Genomic DNA, 24,398 nt, shown 5'->3' with positions numbered 1-24,398 from the left:
TCCACATGCTTACATAAAAAAAAGGGGAGAACCCGGTCTTAACTGCCAGCCTAAACCAGAGGAAATCAATATTTCATCGTCTCTCCACCACATGGGGCAAGATAGAAACATATTAAAAAATGATGAATTGGCAACTAGTACGACAACAACAACTCTTAGGAGGCAGTCAGCTCAGGTCAGGAACTGCCATAGCTTTTGTAATGCACGATGTCCAGTATGACTCGTTTTCAGTATTATTATAATGTTTGTGTTTTAACAGAAGTCTGTTTTCCTCTAAAAGGGGTGATGTTGGCATATCATAAAAGCTAAACAAAATGTTAATAATGATATGCAGAATGGTGAATATGGAATGTATTTACAAAGCAGAGATATGTAGGTCATTATGGATGCGTGTAGGCACAGATACATTTTTTCTCAGTTTGGCAGTTCAGATGAAAGCGGATGTACATGGCGCCACCACACGGTTAAAATAAAAACAGCAATTTGCAGAGTACTGCCTTGGAAATCACTGAAAAATAAATAAATAGAGGGTGGACACCATTCCAATAAAAAGTACACACACACACACACACACACACACACATATATACATAAATAAAACTCAATTTAATACAAATTAGTATATGTATTTTATTCCAAAAATTCTTCAAATCAAGACTGTTACCCATAAAGCACAAACTTGAAACTGTTAGAACATCCACGAGGCACACATAACCCAACTTCTTAAAAAACTATTACATTTTTAAACATGTCCATGTTGCAAATGCCAACCCCTGACAGCCCATATCAACCCAAACTCCTCTTTGTAGAAAATAACCATTTATTTGTATGCAAACACATTTTTGCCTTAGTCACATGTTGATTCAAAAGTGTTACGGTCCCCACCGCACTTACGAGGTACAAAACCTGTTTGAGCAGCCTTTCTAAAGCTACATTGTGTTAGTAATTGAAAAATAAGCAGGCAAAACACAAGGAATGTGAGTTTAAACCAAACGTCAGTGCCGAGGTGTACTTGCGTTTTGGTTAATGAAACCTCAGGTTAGCCTAGTGGTTCAAGGCGCTAAACGTATGCTAGCACTCCCTTTCTTGGCATGTCAATGCTAGTTAATGCAGCACAGCTTCGCAAGTAAACATTTTAAAATGTGCCACTGCATTCCATTTTCCCAAATTAGTTAACTAGCTAAGACTAAAGTGTGTTTAATGCTTGAAAACCACAGAGTTCAGGTAGAGCTAACAGCTAACTGATAGCCGCCTGTGTAACATGTCGTTCTTGTCATAGCATCACAATAAATCAACAGATTGTCCATTGTGGCTCATTGTCGACAGTTCTTTCATTATTTGTGAAGTAAATAAAGGAAGCACACTAACAAAAAAATGAAAAAGAAAAAACACAAATAAATAAAAAGGATTAGTTACACATTTTTTTTACACACATTCATCTGAAAACAATTTGCATTTGTTGTTTTACCACAGTGACTGCTGAGTTACATGTGGCTGCAACATGTTTTTTGAGACATATTTGAGGAAACGACTGTCATCTTTTCCACATACAGACTCCACTTCACTGGATCACTTCAATACTGAAAGGATCTTCCAAACCGATTCTTCAGAGTTGAGGGTTTTTGGTGTATGTCGAAAGGGAAAGCTGTGAAAGTCCTTCTGTATTAAGTCTGTTGAAGTGTTACTAACTAGCATGGAAATGAAGAGCTGGTGCTGTCCACGGCCGTTCAGTTAGTAGATAAGCTGCTCTCTCTCTGTACCCACAACCCTTTTGCGAGCAGCCATGACTTTTGCTTTATTTGCCGATGGGCCTGTGAAAAGAAACGGAGGGAGAAGCTTGAAGATTTTTTTCTTTTTCACATTTTCATATTTTATTTTCTGGCACATTCCAAATATTTGGTTTAGAAGACTTTATGTTGCTGGCTTCAGAAGACTAAGTCTCTATGAAATCCATTTTATTCCCCCCCCCCCAATTTTTTTTTTCCAATTGAACTTTTACAGGATTCCGTTTTTATTTCCTGTAGGGCTGCACGATTAATTGAATTCGATTGTCATGTGCATTTTGTTAGTAAAGCTGGTTCTGTAACCAGCAGTAAATCATCATCACATGCTTCTAGATGGAGCAGCATTTACTACACAGAGCTGTTGTTCACTGACAAGTTAAGCCCCCCCCCAAAAAAAAAAAAAAAAAAACCCAATGACAACCAAAAAACCAACAACAAAAAGATTTTATTGCGTGATTATGAAATCGAAGAAAACATTTGCGATAGTGACAGCTGTTTGCGTAGTTTCTCAGTGAACTACGGTTCTGTGAAGTAAATGCTGATCCATCTGAAAGCATGTGAAAATACCATATTTAATAATGTTTGTGCTAGTTCTTACACAGAATAAGGCAAGCAACGTATTTCATAGTATTCTAAGCAGTGATAAAGGCTTTGCAGTATAAATATAATTTATTTTAATTAAAAGTATAATAATTATAACTCTGATAAACCTTATGCTGTAATAATCATGTTTTTATTAGTCACCTTGAATCAATAAAAGCAGTTAAATCTTTTGTTTATTCAGCTGCAGCAGTTTCTTCTGCAAGACATAGCGCGAGAGCGCCCTCTGGCCTTCAGATGGAGATTTACTGTTGATCACAGAATCACGCTTTACTAAAAGATGCGCAAGAGAATCGCTGCTTCTGTTGAATCGCATTTTCAATTCCATTTCGATTTATTGTGCAGCCCTATTTTCCTGTATTTCATCTTAATGGTAAAAAAAAAAATTGTAATCAAAAAGTGTCAAATTAAAGTCGTTAAACTTCAACAATTTATCAAAATGTAAACAAAAATTTTGTTTTTAAGGCCCTACAGTAACATTTTAATGGTTTAATAAAATTGTACTTTTTTTAAGCATGTCTAATCAATTGAATTAAGACAACTTTAACAATTAAATGGTTTAACATTTTGTAATTTTTTCAAAAACTGTTTTCGGTTTACATTTTTTTTTCTGGACTAATGTAGTAAGTAGTAATAATTTAAATATCATTGTTATTATTACTTTGAAAACAATATTATAATATACAATAGTCATGTTTCATCAGTTTCTCCAAGTGTTAACTTATTTTGGCGGGGGGTCTTGAAGACCTTTGACCTTTCTATGAGTGTATCTGACAATGGTTTTAAGTGAAACGGTGACATTTTAAGTGTACGGCTATAATTTAGATTTTGTCATCCAAAACATAAATTAAGTGATATTCCACATAATAATATTAATTTCACTTGTAGAACAGGATTTTGAGACTCTCTCTGGCTATTCTGCACAATAGAAATCAAGGGGCTTCTTTTAGGGTATTTTTTTTTTCTTTGTTCAAATTTGCGACTTTTTTAAAACAAATATTGTGATTTACCTGCATAACTGAGTAATACAGGCAGAAAGATGAGGCCGTGAGCGGCTCCTAGCAGGACTATTGAGAGATACATGCGGAAGTAGAAAATCTGGAAGATCTGGGATTTGGACAGGGCGAGAATCAGGATCCCACCGAATTTAGTGAGGGTGATGCCACTGAACACCTGTGGAGTCAAAGCAGCATGTAAGAAGACGCTTCACTGCACTCATCCATTCACACAGCTGCAGCAAACATCACTCACAGAGCTGCCCATGTGTGCCAGCGCCTCCTCTGCGCGATCCACTCTCGAGCTCCTGGTACTGACAGAGAAAGCCCTCACTATATGACTGCAGAACTCCACCGATATGCCACAACACTGCGAAGGAAACAGTTATGGTACATGATGTCAACAAGCATTGATAAAGTGCTTCAGTAATGAATGTTATACGTAGGTCACAAGCTTCAACAATCCTGTATTTACTGTACCACTATTCCTTTAACTCACCATGACAAGGTTGACCAATGAGACCGCGTTGAGGCTGATACCCCACAGCCACATGACTCCGAACATGTTGATCAGGATCATAGCAATGGTGAAGCACACCAGCACAGCCGACCACAGCTCAAAGCCCAAAAGCACCGTAGACACCACAAAGATGGCCATCAACGAAATACCGAGGTTAAAGGCAGCGTCATAGATGATCGTGAGATACTGTTCGTAGAAGACGTAGAATACGCTGTCCATGGGGGAGAAAAAATAAATACATTTATAGAAGACATAGAATACACTGTCCAAAATCAAGGAGAGTGAGATTTATTTGTTTCTGAAGGGCTTCACAATAAGGTTGGTTTAGAGTGCGTTTACCTGTAAGGAAAGACACTGTAAGTCTTGTTTTGTAGGCCGATGGCCTGCGTGATGTTGTCGGTAAGCTCTCGCGCCATCTTCAAGGCATCAATGAAGTCAGAAGATGTTTTCAAGATGCTGTGATAGCTCATGAAGTAGGTGGCACCTACGTCAGTGTTGTTCTCTATGAGATCCAAAGCAGTGCTGTATGAAGCATGACCACTGTATGGGAAAGAAAGGAGCCAAAACAGAGTCAAAACAGAGAGTCCTAAACTTTTTTTGTGAGCTGAATTCACTTGAAGTGGATATAGGGAGATTATATATATACCCAACTGTACCCAACATATGTGTTTATGGCAAACTGCTAAAATTCTATGTACCTTGGATCCTGAAAATTGCATTAAATTAGCCAATTAGAGATTGCAATTTTGGAAATTTTGTGGAAAATACAAATAATACACCAAACGGATGACTAAATGGATGGGTGGACAGGTACCAGATGCATTAGATTTATGGGAAATCTGATCAATGGAAATGATTTAAACTTACCCTTTTCCACACTTGATATTTGGGATGTCTGAGAGAAACATGGGGAGGAAGTGCATGAATTCAGTGCCATTAGGGTTCTTTTTCCCCAAAGAGGTCAAAGGTCTGCAGTGAACACAGCTCTTATCCACCACTGATGGAAGGAAAACATCAGAATTATAAAAAATAAATAAATAAAAAAAAAATAGGACAAAAATGTTAATTGTGTCATGACCTTTTGTTTAAAAAAAAAAATCTAATAGGTTTGGAATTGTGGGTGAGAAAAAGACAGTATTTTCATTTTTTGAAGCCATAATTTGATACAAAAAAATGCTTTGATTGTGTGTGTGTGTGTATATGTAATATATATATATATATATATATATATATATAATGAAACATAATTTCCATTTAAATATGTTTAGGTTCAAAGAGCAAAGAATAGTGTGATCTGTACAGTGACTTCTGAAGTGAAAATTCAATAACTTAAACAGCACTCTGGACCTTAAACAGGTTAAAACAGGTCTTAAACCGGTCCTCAGGGGCAGTGGTCAGGGCTCTGTTGATTCGGTGGATAATGGTTTACCTGAAGCATTGCAGAACGCTCCGGTGGTGTTATAATATCTGCAGCAGGAGGACTGTGGCTTCACCCAGTCAAAGTAGTCGTCCAGCCAGGACGATGGAGCGTTGCTGATCTTAGTACTACATTAACAACACAAAATATGGCTTTATTGATCTGATCAAAGTTATTCAAAAGCTGAAAGCAACTCTTCTTGGAATTTATGACACTGACATGACTGAAAAAAGAAAGCAAAACACTATGCGTTTATTGCATGGTTATTATAGTTAACTAAAGGCCAAAAAAATTGTGTTACTTGAAATACAATAACTAGGTTTTCTAAACTAGATAAGATGTTTCTTGGGAATTATAGTTCATTAAAGAACGATTCTGTGACTTTTACGGCAGGAAAAATTCCATTTATACTTTTTTTTAAGTATAAATGGAAACATGGCTAATGATACCAAAATAAGACTGCTTTACTGAAAGTTCACTTTTTTCCTCACTGGAAAGGTGCCAAAAAGTGTCACTCACTAGTTTTTCAAGAGCGATGCGGTATAAATTTGCTGAACTAGAGAGTTGTTGTTGCAGCCCACTCCACCACACACCGCGTTCTGACCCTCTGAGGTTTTGTAGTCATGTCCGTCCTCTACCACAAAGTAAACTGGCGCCCCAGTGTGCAGGTACTCGCTCAGATTCCCGAAATAATCCAGCACATAGGAGTCCTGTATGTTCAAAAAACACCTCTTTTCAGGTTCTTCAGAATGCAAATATGTGTGAAGGGAAAGAATGGGTATATACGTACATCAGGCATGGACAATTTCTGATCAAGTCCAATCTCCACTTTATTAACAACGGCTATGCTAAATGACAGCATTCCCACAAACACAGCAACCTGCAAAAGAGAATCAAAACTTGTGAGATCGCAAAAATGCAGAACTTGATCAAATCTAGGTTTATGTAGCTTAACTGTTATACAGCAGCAGTTGCATCACAATTATCCTTTTTTTTTTTTATTAATACCATTTCTATTTTGTCTTGTTTCTTTACACTTACCACCAGGGGGCGCACCCAATCCTTCAAGATGAAAGGAGCATATATCTTCTTAAAAAAGCGGAACAGACAACCTTCTGACTTTTCCCGCTGTCCCTCAGGAAACTTCACACAGCAAAATATATCTGGACGATTTGCCTGGGAAACAAATAATAATAATAATAATAATGATGATGATGAAGAAAGAAAGAAATTAAACCGAAGCATCTCAAATCACTACATATTAAAAAAAAGTGCTTAATAAAACTACTTTGGTTAATCATTCATTGTTTCAAGTAGGAAACATGTTGTTGTGAAATATAATCTAATATGAAACCTACTGCATATTTCACTTTTTTTCCTGTTCCTCTAATCCTGTTTTCTCACACAGATAGTACTGGTGTGACCTTTGACCTCTCACCTCTTGTCTTTTGATGTCCAGGCCGAGCAGAGACACAAAGCAGCTGATCTGCAGAAGGAAGTCAATGAAGACGGCCAGACCAGCGAATAGAGAGAACGTCCTCACTGCAGGCATGCTAGACAGACCACCTGCAGACATGTGCAATTCGGAAAACTACAGTCATCTGGGATAGTTTTATGTAGAAATAAATATCATTAATTTTCTAGAATAAAATAAATATAAAATAAAATCTCTAAGAGTTTGACGAGGACTCTTAATAAAAATGTGTTAATACCATACTGAAATTTGAAATAACTGTAACAAATCAAAACAAAACCCACGTTCTCATTCTAGTATTTATTTCTTATTATAATTGCAGTGGCATTCATCCCTTTTCATCTGCCATTTATCAGAAATGTAGAAGTTAATCACAAGTCTGAGGATGATGGCATACCTAAAAAGAAAGCAACGGTCTCAGAGAAGGAAGAAAGGAACATGCTGGGAGCCACCTCTCCGAGGATACGTCCAATCTGCTGATGAAGCTCCTCTTCAGGCATTCGCTCATCCCTCTGAAGAAAAGAAAAATGGGTTACTTGGCAGTTTTGTGAAGGCAAACGATCTCATCCATCATCGATCTTAAAGACACTGAAGTAAAAACAAAACTACCATTTACAAACAGGAAGTAAAAGGTGCTCGTCTGAACTATTTCAGTGGTAGGAGTCAGCTGACATTAACAGTAGCTGGGTTTCCATCACCCTGCTCTTATGCGCATTTTGAAGTATTGCATCAGAATCGAGTGATGAAAATGCTCAATTTCTAATAAAAATGCCTGGATTCGTAAAAAAAGGTTTTTTTATGCTCACTTGAGGTGTTTTTTGACTTGTGCAAAAAAGGGTTAATGCGAATAATGGGAGTTGGAAATGCATCTTGCGATTAAAAAAAAAAAAAAAAACACATGTAACTTTGCGCTATGGGACAGTAAATGTTGACTAACCAGCAGAGTGATCTTGTTCCACAGCAGCTTAAAATGTTGTTATGGTCATTTGGAAATGTCCGTGCAAAAAATGTCTTCAAAGTATTTCTGTAAAATTGGCTCCCAGAACTGTTAAAAGTCTGCGTTCCCAAACAGCAGCAACCACCTCCGAAAACAATAACTGCATTCATTGGGTTTCGTCTGCTCGTTCTGATGTGCAAGTAATTTATTATTTATAATAATTATAATATTCAGTAGCTCTTCCTAATTTTATTAGTGATGTACAGTGGCAGTTTATTTTGTTCTCTTTGACTCATCGGATGGAAACGGTGCTTGTTCACAAATGTTGTGTGCGATATTACAATTTTGCGCATAAATTCGCAACTTTGGATGGAAACCCGGCCAGTGTCATGTTACAGCTGAATCTGCACGGAGGACGCACCACCCACCTGGTAGGTTTGTACAATGATGAAGATGTTGTCCACGCCCACAGCCAGCACGAGGAAGGGAATGACCTCAATGACAATAAGAGTTAGAGGGATGCCGATGTAGCTGAAGATACCCAGCGAACATGCGACTGAACTCAACACGATCAGGATACCGGCGATACCCAGAGAGACCTTAGAGTCCACCTGTGAAACGTGTACAAACGCAGAGTTTCCAATAATTAGGACATGCAAGGTCAGCCTAATGATGCTTGCACAGGTCAGATAAAAGATCATGGCTAATGTAGGGCTTAAGCATTGAAGAACAGCATAGCCAAGCACTGTAAGTGTATATTGCTTGTATAAGCGCATAAGGTTTATACCATGTTCTTTTGAATGAACCAATATCTATATTAGTTCTGTCAAACAATTAATTGTGATTAAAATCGCATACAAAATATTCATTTTTATTCATATTAAATTATTTAATACACAAGCATGACATTTTCCTTAAATATATACATGCATGTGTACATAAATATACACAGTACACATATATATCATGTAAAAAAAAAAAAAAAAAAAAAAAAAAAAAAAAAAAAAACTTTTCTTTCGGATATTTTCAATTGCAATTAATCGTTTGACAGCACTAATCTATATACCGTATTTTCCGGACTATAAGTCGCACTTTTTTTAATAGTTAGCTGGTCCTGCAACTTATAGTCAGGTGCGACTTATTTATCAAAATTAATTTGACATGAACCAAGAGAAAACATTACCATCTACAGCCGCGAGATGGCGGCCCCTCGTGGTTGTAGACGGTAATGTTTTCTCTTGGTTCTAAATAAATGTGACTTATAGTCCAGTGCGACTTATATATGTTTTTTTTTTCTCATCATGACGTATTTTTGGACTGATGCGACTTAAACTCGGGTGCGACTTATAGTCCGAAAAATACGGTACTTCATTTTGCATCAGTACCAAACTAACATTTCGAAATGCTGTCACAGTATCAGAATTCAGGCTACATTTCGAATAAAAACATATGAGGGTCCTACCAGCACTGTCCAGAAGCTGTTAATGTGTCCCAGAGCCAGTGAGATGTAGACAAACATGATGACGTAGCTGATCACGATGGTGGTGACATCACTGCTGCTCTCGCGGTCGATCTCATCCTCAATGCTGCGCTCCGCACTGAATGAGATGGTCAGGTTGGGGTTGTCATAGTTCTTCACAAAGTCGATAAACCTGTAGAGGTATGGGCAATGGCGGTTACTCCAGAGTATACTGTATGTGACCACAAAAAAGGGTTGCCATTCTAGATCAAACTACTTATTTTCACATCTTTTTTTAAAAAAGATTTCGCCATAAGATATACTAAACAGAGAATTTAAATCAAACTTACGCTTTCTCCCATGCTAAAGCTTTGCCTAGTTTTTCTGTGTCATTCAGGTAGTTGTTGACAGGAAAGGTGATCACTAGAGCTGTGGCGTTGTTGTAATTATTACCTATATATGAAACAGGACAAAACAGAACAAAAAATAAAGCTATTTTTAAGATTACAATGGAAAAAAGGAAGCTAATATAATAAGCTAAAAGACAGACCATTACGAAAGTATAACTTACTAGATATGATTTGTGTCAAGAAAAACAAAATAAGAAAATTTTGATATAGCCAGTAAGAATGTGCTTCCAAAAGCACAGCCTCAAGTAGATGCTTGTGTTAAAAGTTCTAACCGAGCAGATTTGACTCGTGTTTTCAATTTTCTCTCAATTCACGATTTATGTTAGAATATATTTATATACACACACACAGTATAGATCAAAACTTTGGGGTCAAGTTTGGTGTAAGCATTTTATAAAATAAATAATTATTTCATTAAGCAAAGATGCATTGAATATACTGAATGCATCACAGTTTCCATAAAAAATTTTTTTTAACACTGATAATAATAATCAATTTTTTCTTGAGCACCAAATCAAATCAGAATGATTTCTGAAGGATCATGTGATTTTAATTGCTGTTGAAAATGTAGCTTTGCCATCATCCCAGGAACATATTGAATTTTAAAACAGAATACAATAGAAAACAGCTACTTTTAAATTATAACATTTCACAGTATTATGTTTTTTCCCCCCACAGTATTTTCTTTCTAAAAAACGGTTTAGAAAGATTTATTTTTGGTGGTTTTATTATTATTATAGGACATTAATTAGACAGTAAGCGTAATGGGGGAGAGAGAGTGGGGACAGGATCTGGAAAGGTTCACGAGTCGGGACTTGAACTTGGGACGCCCGAAGCGCAATATGTCGATGCTATTGGCATCAACTAAAAACATTCTTAAAGTCTATCTGACCTCAAATAAAAAAATAAAAAAAAAATAGGATGCGTTTCCAAAATGAGATCACAATGACATCTTCGTTCTATTGTAATTTATGTTTATTTCAGTCAAACTAACCTTCATATCCACCAAGAGCAAGCCAGGGGAAAACTGGTCCTCCAAATGTACCCATGCAGGCGTCATGGAAGGTGCTTGTGTCATCCAGGGACGTGGGAGAGCTAAAATAAAAACAAAAGAAACAATGAAAAAAAAAAGGCATATTCAGAGTTTATTCAGTTTAATTCAGGTTACATACATTATGAATGACAATAGAGAGCTGGAGGAAAATCATATTTTAGTATTTTGTATTTTTGCATTTTCATAGTCCTGAAGTTAATGGGTTTTTCCTAAATGCCGAATTAAGGTCTGTAGCCCAAATTATTCTACAACACAAAAGCTAATATATATATATATATATATATATATATATATAAGTTTGAATTGCATTTAGGCTTTAAAATTCATAAAAATTACTTTTACTTGACAGTATTGTCGTGATGAAGAAATAAGTCTAGAAACTGTTGAGCTTATTTTCTACAGGCAATCAAGGTAATACTACCGTCCAGGGTGTCTTACAAAATTACATCACCACTCTATCACTATTAACAAAAAAAAAAAAAAAAAAAAAAAAAGAGCATAGCTCACCTGACACAATACATAAAGTGAGTGTGGTAGTCAAAGTAGACATAGAACTCATCAGCATTCTTATGATTCAGGACTTCATGGCTGTTCTGGAAGTAGTTTAACACACTTAGGATGGTACAGTTGTCATTGTAAGGAGCCAGTGGAGAAAGACAGATGTCTTTAAGAGTAACCGTCTCTCCCTTGTATTCAGCTGTTAGGTTTGTAATTTCTGTCTGAAGATCCAACACCTACGTCCAACAGAGCAAGAGTTTGATTGCATGTATAAAACAAAAAAATATCATCAATGTGAATGATGCAACATGCAGCTATATAATTTAATAATGTCTTCAAAAGTATTTGGACATTTCTGGTCACAATATAAAAATGACTTGCCTGACGGAGGATTGTTATGTTCAGAATGGAGGTGAAGGGGATGTCTGATCCTAAGGTGGGTGAAAAAACGAACGATGCATTCACCGGGGTGGTGATGATGAGCTGCTCGGTGCGGAAAAATGGCCCAAAGTGCTGGTCAAAATAGTCCTTCTCCTGCCTGGCCCTACTGCTGGGAGACGACCAGAGCTCCACCGGGTTGGTTGTGATGCGCATGTAGGTCAGTCCGGCCGAGCAGATCGACACCAGCACCACGCTGGTCAGAATCACGGTTAATGGGTGACGCACACACATGGAGCCCCAGCTGCTGAAGAGAACCCGGAGACAGTTCTCAAAACGCTCGCCCAGTGTCTCGCAGCATGTAGCATCACCTAAGAAATAAGGATGACATTTAATGAGGACCTGAACTGAGAACATCTCTGTTACACATAACCCACGTTTCCAGAAGGATGGAACTGAGATGTTGTGTGGACACGGAGTGAAAGAGAACTTATTCTGTGTAAAACTGGTCATTTTGTTGGAGGTTAACAGAGATGTGTGAATTTCAGCACCACTATTATAAACTAATGCAATGAAATAAATATTCATTTTAGCCAACAGTTTACAGGGCAGCTTGTTAAAAATGTAATTCAAGACTTTAATATCTGCAAAAATACAATTCCATATGTCCATGCAAAAAATCATACAATCAAAAAATAAATAACGTGTCTAAGACCTTTATACTTAATTAAACTGACATTAGATTAGATTATTTTCAACTTTAGTGTCACTGCACATGTAAGGCACAAAGCAACGGAATGCAGTAAGCATCTAACCAGAAGTGCAATAAGTAGTAAGTACAGAATATACAAGGTCTACATCTGATTTGATATATTTAAAATGTATATCAATCAAAAAAAAAAAAAAAAAAGAATAATCAAACATTACTGCACAATAATAGTAAAAGGTGTAAACGTGTGACAGGGTGTACCAAAGACCAACTGTAAGAGTTTATTTTGAATTAAATGCAAGATACAATTTATTACAGAATAACCAATATCAATAATGACCGAAACACTACTCCTAAAATAGGACTTTTAATAATAAACAACCTCAAAATACACCAGGACACTTCTTAAAAAAAAAAAAAAAAGATTACACCTAAAAAAAAAAGTATTTAAAAACAATTATCATTACTCACAGCTGCTCATTCTGCATTTTTATAACCAACATAATCAAAACATAAACATAATAAAATAAAAATCATAATTATAAAAAAAAAAAGTTCCAGTCCTTGACTCTGATTGGTTGAGCCGTGATCGGAGCTTAGGGATGCAGGATCATGATTTTTTCATGGCCGATTCCGATACTGATTTTTTACAAGCAAACTGGCCGAATGAGATACAGATTTATGATTTTTTTTTTTTCTTTAAGCAACAAACAAGAAAGAAGGAAAGTATGCATAAACAAGATGTTCATTTGGTATTTAACAGGCCAAACTGGCTTTTGGCTATTGAAAACAATAAACATAACCATCTGAAATTAACGGCAGTAACTGCACAGTAAATAAGAACCTACATTCAGTACAAACATATGGTACAGATATCAGCATTTAGCTTTTGGTTTTAAATTTAAAAAAGGTTTTTACCAGTGAGGCTAAAAAGTATGCTATATGAATAAATTATTCCAAAATTGTAAAATCAAATAATGTTGGTGGGAATAAAACAAAGATGCAAATTATTACATTCGTCCAATAAAAAATAATAATAATAGGGTAATGATTCACATCTATATTTTTTTACTTGAGCCAATGAAAAATAAATAACTCAAGTATTGGCTCAAGTAAAAAAAAAAATATAGATGTGAATCATTCCCCTAATTATTTTAATTGGATGAATGAACGGCTAAACGGCTGCCTGTGTCCTGCACACAGATTTCGAAATAGTTCCACAAAACTGATATGATAGCAAATGATTACAATGTAGCACGCGGGCACACTTCTGGAAAAAATCACCCAAAAAAACTGGGCCGGTCAACCGGTGCATCCCTATCGAAGCTGTTGTAAATTACTCTACAAACATACACCTTTGTTTACTTCTGTGTGTTGCTCAGCAACCAGTTTGTTGGAACCACAACCGTTTTTTGAGGAACTTTATTGTTTGGTGGAAGAATACTGTTTTTATTCATATCTTTACACTTTATTTGCTGTATTTTAATCTGTGGAACCTTACTACATACATGGAATAACCATTTTATAAAAGCAACAAGCCCTGTGAAGACATGGTTAAAAGTGAATTTTTAAAGCACTCAGCATGGGTCATGCATAACAACGAATATTAGCTGTTATAAATTCACTGTAAACCACGGTTCCCCAGGGCTTATTGCTTTATTCAACAGTAAAGCATAAGGTTTTGATTGTTCAGAAAGTGTAATAGAGAGATATGGCACCATCTCCAAAATGAAATCTTTTAAAAAATTTTTAAAAAAAAAGTTATGTGATAAAATCACATAAAAAAAAAAAAAAAAAAAAAATTAAAAATTAAAAAAAAAAAAAAAGCACTTACCTAAGAAATCTGTGCCATCAGAGTTTATGGAGTGGGCGTGGTTGCTATCAAGAATCGGGCCATACTCAGATGTGACCATCCTTCTCCTGTAGTAAAATAAAGTAAAAGTAGGAGATATTGAGCTTTGGCTAAATTTTAAGCACCCTGACTGAAATAGTCTGTTTGCCCTGGACTAATGCGTAGACCCACCATAAACCAAACACTATCTATTTGCATATTTCAAACAACAATCATGTATACATAAATGCATCCCTTATACTGTATATCTGTTTAAACCTGCATGTTTCTGTTTAATAATTCAAGGAAATCAGCAGGGACCAGGGACCACAGCCACACACTAATGTTTAACACACAATACAAATTCTTTATTTTTATATTCAGTGTGCTATTCAAAAATGTAATCTACCGTGACATTTTACTCACTGGTTTTATTTTCATCTGCAGTGAAGTTTGGTGTTTCAAGCAAGTGCATTTATGAGTTTTGGTTAGAAGTGGGTGTTATTGTAAAGCTACACTACATTTCACCTGTCAAAGTGAAACTTTTAAATAGAAGTATAGATTCTTGCTGTTGATGCTGTATCATGAGGCTAAACACAAATAAAAAGCGCACCCTAACAAGCTTGCTTGTCTTTCTTTTCTTTTGTCTGAACCACTGTCACTTTAAGTATTCAAAAGCATTTTCTAATCAAATAAATGCCTTCTGAACCTTCCCTCAAAAAATGTCATTGATTTAGTGCATGTTTAGGTAGTTACCTGTAACACCATGCCCCCAGCACAATTCCAAAGAAGATGAGGAGGAAGGCTATATAAGAACACCACATGATGACAGCCATGGCGTCCATGCCAAGGATAATCCAGGGTGGAAGGGGTGAGGGGGGCACGGGTGTGGGGCCACACGCTTCACTGCAGTCCTGACATGAGCAGGGCCCCGAGCCATCATCCAGAGACTGTGTACAGTTAAACGTCGCGTTGTTCATTGGATCAAAACCTTCAACGGGTACATCTGGGGAGACCAAATATTTTTAAGACACATATTACACATTTTCTATGGAAGCCTGTTCCCGCCACTGAATAAAGAAAATAAAAAAAAATAAAAAGTTATTGCGACTTTTTAATTCTTCAAAGTCACAAGACTTTTTTTTTTTTTTCTCAGAATTGCATGGTATAAACTGACAATTGCAAGTCAGAATTGAGAGAAAGTCACAATTGTGAGAAAAACCTCGCAATTCTGACTTTTTTCCTCACAACTAAGAGTTAATATCTCGTAATTCTGAGTTTATAACATGCAATTCTGAGAGAAAGGTAGAACTGTGAATTTGTATCATGCAATAATGAGAAGAAAAAAAAACAACCAAATGTTGAGAATCTTTAAATGCTTTCAAGTACACTATGCAGCTTTTGAGGTCACATTATAGTATGGAAGCAATAAAATGATTGGATTACAAGCAACAATTCTGCAGTTTTTATGAGTTCAATCTCAGCAAATGTGTTTGTGTGTGTACCTGAGAAAAACGGGTCAATAGCGAAGGGGACTTGGCCATTCTCAATATTAAACATGTACTTGATCCAGTTTTGGGGAGTACACTTGCTAGCTTCTCTCCCGCACAGGACATTGAGGGCTTTGATATTAGTGGAGGGGGCCTGAACGTCCTTGCAGGCATTATACATGGCTACAGAGAGACAAAAAAGAAAAGGTTACATTTGTTACCTACAACAGTAGTTAAAAACAATGGTTCGTTACGGTCTTCTAATATGATTGGCTTTAATATAGGATTTTTTTCATTTAAGATAAGTGTAATTTTATAAGAGTACCATATTTTTCGGACTATAAGTCGCATCAGTCCAAAAATACGTCATGATGAGGAAAAAAAACATATAAGTCGCACTGGACTATAAGTCCGCATTTCCACCGAAATTACTCTGAACATTTGTACCAGGAACTTTTTTCCCCAGGAACTTTTTTTATAGTCTGGTGACGTAGGTCTGCGTGCGATTCTCAATACAAAGTATGCTAATTTTGGACGTGCATCCTCGGTAGTAGGGCTGTTCAAAACATAGAATTGCAAATTTCGAAATGTGAATTTTACCAAGGCAACCCTGGGAAGCAATTTTTAATCGGGGAACCTCCTGGAAACGCGATTGGGCTAGTTTTGGAATAGTTTTGGGAAACAACTGGGCAGGATTTGTTGTGAAAACCTGGCAACCCTGATCTGAACGCACCTGCTGGAGATGTACTTCTAATTACAGGAGCGTCTTTACTGATGAGATGCGCATGAAAATCGCATTCAATTTTTTGCATAGCCCTACTCGGTAGTTCAGATATTGTGCATTCGACTCAGGAGTGTGGTGTCCGCGACAAAGCAAATCTGGTAATTCTGCCAACAGCAGCATGCTTGATAACATCTGTAGCCTTGACTACTGCAATTTTCCTCACTGTACATTTACAATAAAAAGAATTAGGATTTCAAATACCACTGCCTCCTTTCATTTTCATTTAAACAAAATAATAGCTGCAGAAATGTACTTAGTCCAGGGATGGATATATATACAGCCATTACAAAATATAAAATATATCAATTTGCCTTTATTTTCATTTTAACATATAGATAAATTAAATACAGACCAAAGATTTACCCAAAACGAATTATATTTTGTTTAACCACTAAAGAGACATCAAAGCCAGAGGCACGTATCAGAAGGACAAGCCGAGGTGAGGCTGCTCTCGGCGGATACATGAGGACTGAGCTCCCGCTGATCACGTCTCCGAGATCGGCGAAACACATTTTTAAATAGGCGCTGTCTTTATAAATTTTTTTAAACGACTACATTCTCGGCTGAAATACTTTTAAAATTCCATTTCATGACATAATAACAGTAATATTTTGAAAATGATCCGAATAAATGGTGGTCGAAATCACAATGCTGCGTGCCCTCAACCAATCAGGATGTTTAGCACCCAAGTGCCGCCCCCGAAAGTTCCGGAACTTTGAAAAAGTATTACCTCACCAGCAGGGACTTTCTGAGGGGCATTTTTTTTTTTACCCAGAACTTTATTTAGTTCCTGGTTCCTGCGGTGGAAACACACAGAGTACCGGCCCAAAGTCCCTAGTTCCTGGGTAAAGTTCTTGCGGTGGAAACGCGGCATAAGTCACATTTATTTAGAACCAAGAACCAAGAGAAACATTACTTTATAACGGCTGTAGACGGTAATGATTCTCTTGGTTCATGTCAAATTAATTTTAATAAATAAGTCGCACCTGACTAGAAGTTGCAGGATCAGCCAAATTATGAAAAAAAGTGACTTATAGTCCGGAAAATACCACTGTGGTACCACATGGTCTGTTTACCATTTCTGAATTTAGGGGTTCACATTCAAGTAAGTCATTTCTGAATCATGTATCTGAAGCATCAGTAAATTTGTGATCTTCTCCTCTCTAATCACGGTTCCTCACCATTGGCAAAGGTCAGGCTGATATAGTAGGACAGCTCAAACACATTAGTTGTGCTTTGGTTAAATGGAGACGTCTGTGTTGTATTGAGGAAATCACTCTGTCTGGGACTGCAGGTAAGTTCACAGAACAGGGTCATGAAGTTGAAGAAACATGCCGGACACCTGACACACAAAAACAGAAACAACTTACAGCTTTTATGAAGGGCATATTATTTTACTGCCATAAACCGGGTGATTCTCTCACTGTTAACTGTGTCAGACAAGTACATGTTATTTGGTTTCAACTGAAAACGTGAATTGGATGAATAATTAACTTGCTCTGGACTCATTAATGGGTCAAAGTTCTTATGCCACACAACTATGTCAACTACAGTGCATCTTTAAAGATACATATCAGTCATACCGGTCCAGGTACTGAAGGGGGATCTGAATATTGTTTTTCAGTGTCCTGAGCTGTTGGGTGTCACAGCAAACTTTGTTGTCCTCATAGACCAGTCCTGGGCACAGCTCCTGCAAACAGTGTGAGGTCACACAAAGGATTTTACTTTCAATTGAACCATTCTCTTAATAGGTTGTTAAAAAAGCAAAATAGACCGCACTTCTAATAGATACTAGGGCTGTCACTTTTGATATTTTCGATTTTTAAGACATAAGTGTTCATTGAAGCGATTGTAAAATAGATTTTCCATGTCAAAAAAAAAAAAAAAAGACTTTACTTTTTCAACGTCAAATAACGGACGAACGTAAAGAGCGCTGGAAATGCACAAGTCAGCAATATTTCTTATTTATTGGCATGAAGTTTCTGCCAGAATAACAAACAGCAACAGGAGTGCAACATTCTCAAAAAAATATATATGCAGAGGGAATGGCTGCCATAACAAAAGAAAAACCATCACTGCAGGCTTCAACCCGGCTGCATTTATGATTTAGGCAATTCAAAAATCTCCAAGATTATTTTAAATAATGATTCAATCCATTTCAAACAACTGTTCAAAAAAATGAAACTTTAAATGGACTTGAGAACAGGCCATGTGTGTTTTTTTATTGAACGTAACCAACAGTTAGTCTAGGCGGCACTAGGCAGTCATAATGAATGAAATGTGCAAAAAGGCTAGGGCCATTACAAATTTATTGGACAGGAAAACAAGTCGATCAACATTTTCGGGGTCCAGAGCAGAGCGTTTTTTATTCACTATATGTCCAGCTGTTGAGAAGACACGCTCTGACTGCAATGATGTCCCATGGACAATCAGGTACAACTGTGCAAGGTGGGGGTATTACTGCCAATTTTCCAACACAAAAGCCATTCGATGTCAGCTTGCAATGATCCTTTTCATAACTCAGAATCTGCTGTAACTAGATGCGCGATTGAGGTGAATTCATGTCTACCGCGCCGCGAGACCTCCAGACGTGTGTAAAAGCGTCTTTACATTGACTTATCATTGAAATTATTCATGTCAGACGCTCTATTCGCGTCTGGTGTGAACGCAGGTCGCTTTCAACGTCACTGGGTCTTATAGGCGCATAAAATTGCTGGTATTTTCTATCAAGCTTTCGCAACGCCTACTGCACTTTCGGAATTCTTTATTTTCTTTTTCTGCTTGTTTCTGAGTTTTGTTACATCTATATTTTTTTATTGTTTAATTCTTTTAAAATTTATAGTGTACATATTCGGTTAAAATCGATTCCCTATTTTCATTTTCGAAACTTTTTTATGGTTGGTCCGATCGATTGTGCTATCGATTTTCTAACTAAAAGTGACACCCCTAATAGATACCGGTCAATTTGAGTCACAAAAAATGCTGTATATTTAAAATACTTTCTTTTTTAATTTAATCAAATTTTTATATAGAATTAAAAAAAAATCTTAATATTTAAAAATTAACACTCATCAAACATTCTCTTTTTCTTTCCATTTTGGGGTAAAATAGGACCTGGACATAAGTTTGTGAACACTTGACGACAATTCAAATAAAATCCTACTTGATTCTTTACCTCAAAAATGGAACAACGCTTAAAAATGTTCTAAAGACAGACCCTCATTTTGGCATAGAAATTACACACTTCACTAAATCTTCAGATTTAGAATTCTGATTTCTCGCTTTTTTTTCCTTCACTTTTTTAACACCATGCCAGCATCAAGCATATTTTCATGCCAATCTCTGATTAAATTACACACTGTATACAATTAACAAAAAGTAAAAAAAAGTTGCATTTTTAGTTAACTCAGTTAAACACACCTCTGAATAAAACCAATTTCTATTTACATTAAAAACAGTACAATCCAATAAAATATGCTTCACAGTCAATTAAGTTTGGCAAGTAAGGCATGATGGTGGTTCAATCTTCGCCTTTTAATAAATATCTATGTGTAAGTCTTGTATGACCTATAAAAGACACCCTGTTAAAACAACTGTCATACCTAGATTTAGTAAAACATTTCTTACACTAGGATTTGTTTCATATAGCTCATTTCTGTGACATTCATCCCATTCCATCTGTGACATGTCATTAATACAAGAGGTTTGACATCACGGAGAGGAATCTGACACACAGGTTGAGGGCCTCTTTTCATTGATTCAGATCTCTCACTGCCTAGATTAGAGTATTTGTCATTTTTGTGAGGTCTGACATGTGAGATAACAGAAAGAATCCCCTCTTCCAAAGGTCAAAGTGAAGTAATGTTAATAAAGGTATTTAAAAAAAAAAGTCAGTTTTTGGTTTGGAAAGACCGGGTCAATAAATAATGACAACATTTTCATTTTTAGGTGAACTGTCTCATCTTAACACTATGAAACATCTTGAACAGCAGACTATAGGTTCTCTTACCTTTAGCAGGTCCTGTCCTTCCTGGTCAGATAAAGGTATAGGTGGGCCTGTGTAATTACAGTTTAACTTCTTCTCTGGAATTTTAGTGGAATTACCACATTCACCATACCAGATACAGTGCTGGCCATGCACCTGAGCAGACACACATGACAAAACAATTCAATTATAAAATACAATTACAGTCACTGAACCTATTTCTCAATACTTATGTCAGCTCTTAATTACTTCACACACAGTGAGCACATTAGCAGTCTATGTGGGTGAATCGATGGATACATGAATGACTTTCAAATTACATTAATTTAGTTTTTGTCTCACTTCATGCTACCTTTTGTTTGTGGTGGAGTAGTCATTGTATTATAAAGTGTAAAAGGTTTTGAAAAAGTGACCCAGGTTATTTAAAAATGTGTCCTAATTACTGTATAACAAAAACAAAGAAAGAAAAAACCCGTAATCTTTCAGATCATCATCTCCCTGCTCTGAACGTGTGCTTAGCATGATATGTAACCACTGATATTTAAAATTAGATGTTCCTCAAAATCAGTTTTCTTCCCGTTTTCGGTTTCATTTGTGGGAGTTACTTTCAAGACGACAGAGCTTGTTGTCCTCCGAGATTTACTTAATTTCCTGAAGAGAAAAAAAAAAACCCTTAAAACTCAAGTTACCACATCACTAATCTAGGATGGCATCTCAGTGAAACCAGATAAGTGTACATTCCTCAGCGATTTCATCACTTGTGCAGTCCGTGATGTCACCCGGAGAGCGGGCCGTCGCCATCTTGACAGCGCGTCAGTACTTAAACCACACCCACCTAGCTCAACCGCGGTTATAATTTAAATGGATGAGTTATAAAAAAAAAAACTCACCCACCCCCCCCCACAGTTGTAATGAATGGTCAAAATTTGCTATATAGACCAAAACCACTTTTTGAACCAGGCTGTAAACATGTTTTTTTTTTCTGCTGTAAAGTTGGGCATTTTAACATGGGGAGTCTATGGGACTGACTCTCTTTTGCAGCCGGCCTCAACCGGCCAGTCCATGAATTGAGAGTGGGAGGTTGTCGCTCGCCTGTATTCAGAAGAACCAGGCCTCCCACGAGTCAATTTAAAAACAGTGTAATCAAATTCAACAATCACGCACTGTGTTCAAGATCAACAACTATATGATTTTAAATGGTAAACAGTACAAAGTGTTCCAAAGGTCAAGGGTCAAGCATTTTTAGACCGAGTAACTTAGGCCTGCACAAATAATCGAATTTCTAATCGCGATTATAATTATGGATGCCACAATTACATAATCGTTCAAAGCGGCTCATGTTTTGTTTTCTTTCTACATGTTATCTTAAGGGTTTTCCCATTGTTTTAGTATAACATTATAATTACGTTCATATTTTTATTTTATTATTAAAAACTGAAAGAAGAAACCAATCTGATGTATATTTGACATTTGAGGCTTAACACTATAAAACGCATTTAAGTTTTTTCAGTTAGTGTTTTCAGCTTGTTTATTTTCATATAAAAATACGGCAATGCAGTTGCATCAAACAATGGTATAAACATCAATGTAAATTGTGATAATCGTAATTAATAAATCGCAATTACAATTTCAAGGGAATAATCAACATTTATGATTTTTGTCATGATCGTGCAGCCCTAGAGTAACTGTCTCTTGTTGTGCTGAACGGTCTCCACTTAACTGAAAACAAAAGAGTGTGACTGTGCATGTGACCGAGTAGTTGTGCCATCTCTTACGCAGGAAACTTTGGGACAGCGGAGTCATCATTTCTACCATTCCTTTTTCCCATTTGGTCTGTTATGTTGGACAGAACAAGGCCAAAGTTATGACTCACTTCATGAAAACTATGAGTACCTGATACATTCAGAAACTATGCACAGATCACTCACATGAGAAATTCCCTACAAAACTAAGGCTAACACTTTATTGTAGAAAACAGTTATCACTGTTTACTAGTTGCTTAGTAGCATGCATAGTACTTGCATATTGGCTGTTTATCAGTACTTATATTAATGCATTATTCTGCATGACCATATTTTCGATCCATTAATCCTACCCCATGCCTGTGAAATAAACACTGGCTATTAAAATCTGACTCTAATTTTGATTAATTACTGTAAATGACTGATTATAAAAAATAAAATAAAAAATTTGAATGATTTTAAAATACTGATATATCTGAATAAGCCAACCCCTTCCAAAAAATGGGGCAATCATAAATAATATTGCATTTAAGACATGCATCATGCATTATGAAAATATTTGTCAACATTATTTTCTATATGACTGTTTAAGTAAATTGAAGAAGCAGAACCGTGCACCCAATATCAGTGAATAAGATTCATATCAAATTACATTTTTGCAATCTTGTTGTAATCTGTTCGGTCTCAATGACCAGCAATCGGTGTACAGTCCAAACAAATCTTTGAGAGTAGCTTATTTTTAGTACAGGTCTTTCAGTACTTATTTTGAAAGACCAAGGGTATTTTTAGATAAGAAGTGAAAGCAGTTTCACAAACTAGAAAGCTTTTAAAACTGAGAATCTATTAGAAAGCTGATGCTATTCTTTGATATTTATGCAGTCAGAAAAAGGAAGGCCAAACAAATGAGCTCAGCTGAATCAACTGGTCAACAAACAAACACTATATTGTTCGTCTTAGGTTACTAACATTGAAGTGAGTAATCATATTCTGACTCAGGGTCATTCACATGAGCAAAAAAAATGTTAAATGACCACTACATGAGAGGAAAAAATGATTTATTTGGATTAATGGTTTCAGATTAGACGGGGAACGTTAAGAATTGGGTCAAAAAGAAAGATGTGACATTTTAAACGACATGAGATGAGACTTGGATATCATTCGCAAAGAAACAGCCTACATATATATTAAAATGAATCTTCTTTTATTGAGTTATTAAAAGTTAAATGAAAGCAAAAGCACATGAATTTAAACGCATAATCCCCTGTTTGCATCTATTTTCAGTCAACTTGGAAGCGTTACTGCATCTCAAAACCTATTGTGACAACTTACCAGGCCATTTTTTTTTGTCCATCACAAACCTAAAATTACATTCCAAAATTTGGATCGCGCCCAAAACGAAGCTGCCTAGACAGGTGGCTCAATAGGTTATGTGACTCATCCAGGGTGTATTAATGTAAAGGCATTTGACTAATCCTAACCCGAAGCTTCTTAACAGAAAGCGCTCTTTCCATCCTTTAAAAACACCATGGCAGCAGTTCTAGTCTGCTAATAGCTGATCTTGCATGTAAGATCATGTGCTGCCATGTAAATCTGCAAAGACTGACAGATGATTCACATGAGGTAGCAAATCATATTTCCTCTGTCTGTCCACAACCTTCGACTGGAGTTTAAACAAGAAGAAAAGAGCTCGGTTTACTCCTATATAGATACATGGCATGATTTTAAAGCGAGCACAAATACACATAATCGCTTTTGGTATTTGAAGAGACGTGTACTGATAACTCTTGAAAACTGTCAGGCTGGCTCAAGTTTGCGCTAGGCTATAAGGAGATTTCGCTACGCTGACGTTAGTTACAGTCACAACAACAAATAATCGTCACACTTACCCACTGTGATAATAAAATGATGGTCCATAAAAGACAGAAAAACTGTTTTCTCCACGTTAGAAGCATCGCTCCTCTTACTACTGAGCCCTTCTCTATAATAACTTTCATCTGTTCGTTGAAGCGCTCTTATTTCCTGTTTTCAAACAAAGTCCAGCCTTCCTCTGACTGGATATTAGTGGGATTCAGAGTTGCTGCCACCTACTGGTCTAGCTCTTGTTTAATGTAGCGATGACATCTAGAGGCGGAATCTGAAAACTGCAACTAATATGGCGACAGTGTGGCTCATGAATATTAATTAATAACGTGACGTGGTCAAACAGACTTAGTTGATTTGTTGAAGGCTAATGTTACGACTGGACGCGTGATTGACAATATTAATATTCATGAGCCAAGCCCGTTCCGTAGAACAGGCTGTCATGTTTTGAAACTATGTAATAAAGTACTC

At 36.5% G+C, this 24,398-nt stretch overlaps 1 protein-coding gene across 1 annotated transcript; it reads right to left on the bottom strand.

Annotated features, from left to right (window-relative positions):
- Nucleotides 1-616: 616 nt before the first annotated feature.
- npc1 (Niemann-Pick disease, type C1) lies at nt 617-24,190 on the bottom strand. Its single transcript, XM_052548566.1, has 25 exons — nt 23,954-24,190; nt 20,350-20,481; nt 17,924-18,030; nt 17,522-17,682; nt 15,572-15,739; nt 14,823-15,072; nt 14,070-14,155; nt 11,530-11,897; nt 11,158-11,384; nt 10,591-10,691; nt 9,537-9,639; nt 9,190-9,379; nt 8,156-8,338; nt 7,188-7,302; nt 6,755-6,882; nt 6,358-6,492; nt 6,107-6,196; nt 5,836-6,026; nt 5,329-5,444; nt 4,767-4,896; nt 4,239-4,439; nt 3,879-4,110; nt 3,636-3,749; nt 3,395-3,557; nt 617-1,811 (listed from the first exon to the last, which is right to left on the bottom strand). Exons 1-25 carry the CDS (start codon nt 24,059-24,061, stop codon nt 1,732-1,734), a joined length of 3,879 nt encoding a protein of 1,292 aa, XP_052404526.1. The 5' UTR covers nt 24,062-24,190; the 3' UTR covers nt 617-1,731.
- Between the last annotated feature and the right edge of the window lie 208 nt (nt 24,191-24,398).

The sequence above is a fragment of the Carassius gibelio genome, chromosome B2, assembly GCF_023724105.1.
Source record: "Carassius gibelio isolate Cgi1373 ecotype wild population from Czech Republic chromosome B2, carGib1.2-hapl.c, whole genome shotgun sequence".
In the NCBI taxonomy this organism is placed as follows: Eukaryota; Metazoa; Chordata; class Actinopteri; order Cypriniformes; family Cyprinidae; genus Carassius; species Carassius gibelio.
Note: the sequence above shows the minus strand (reverse complement) of the source record. Positions and strands in the feature narration are given on the sequence as shown.

Coding starts and splice junctions, on each gene's coding strand:
- npc1 (XM_052548566.1), bottom strand. CDS start 24,061: ATGAAAGTTATTATAGAGAAGGGCTCAGTAGTAAGAGGAGCGATGCTT. Junction 10,692..11,157: donor CACTTTATGTATTGTGTCAG/GTGAGCTATGCT, acceptor TTTTTATTTTAG/CTCTCCCACGTCCCTGGATG. Junction 7,303..8,155: donor TCATTGTACAAACCTACCAG/GTGGGTGGTGCG, acceptor TCTTTTCTTCAG/AGGGATGAGCGAATGCCTGA.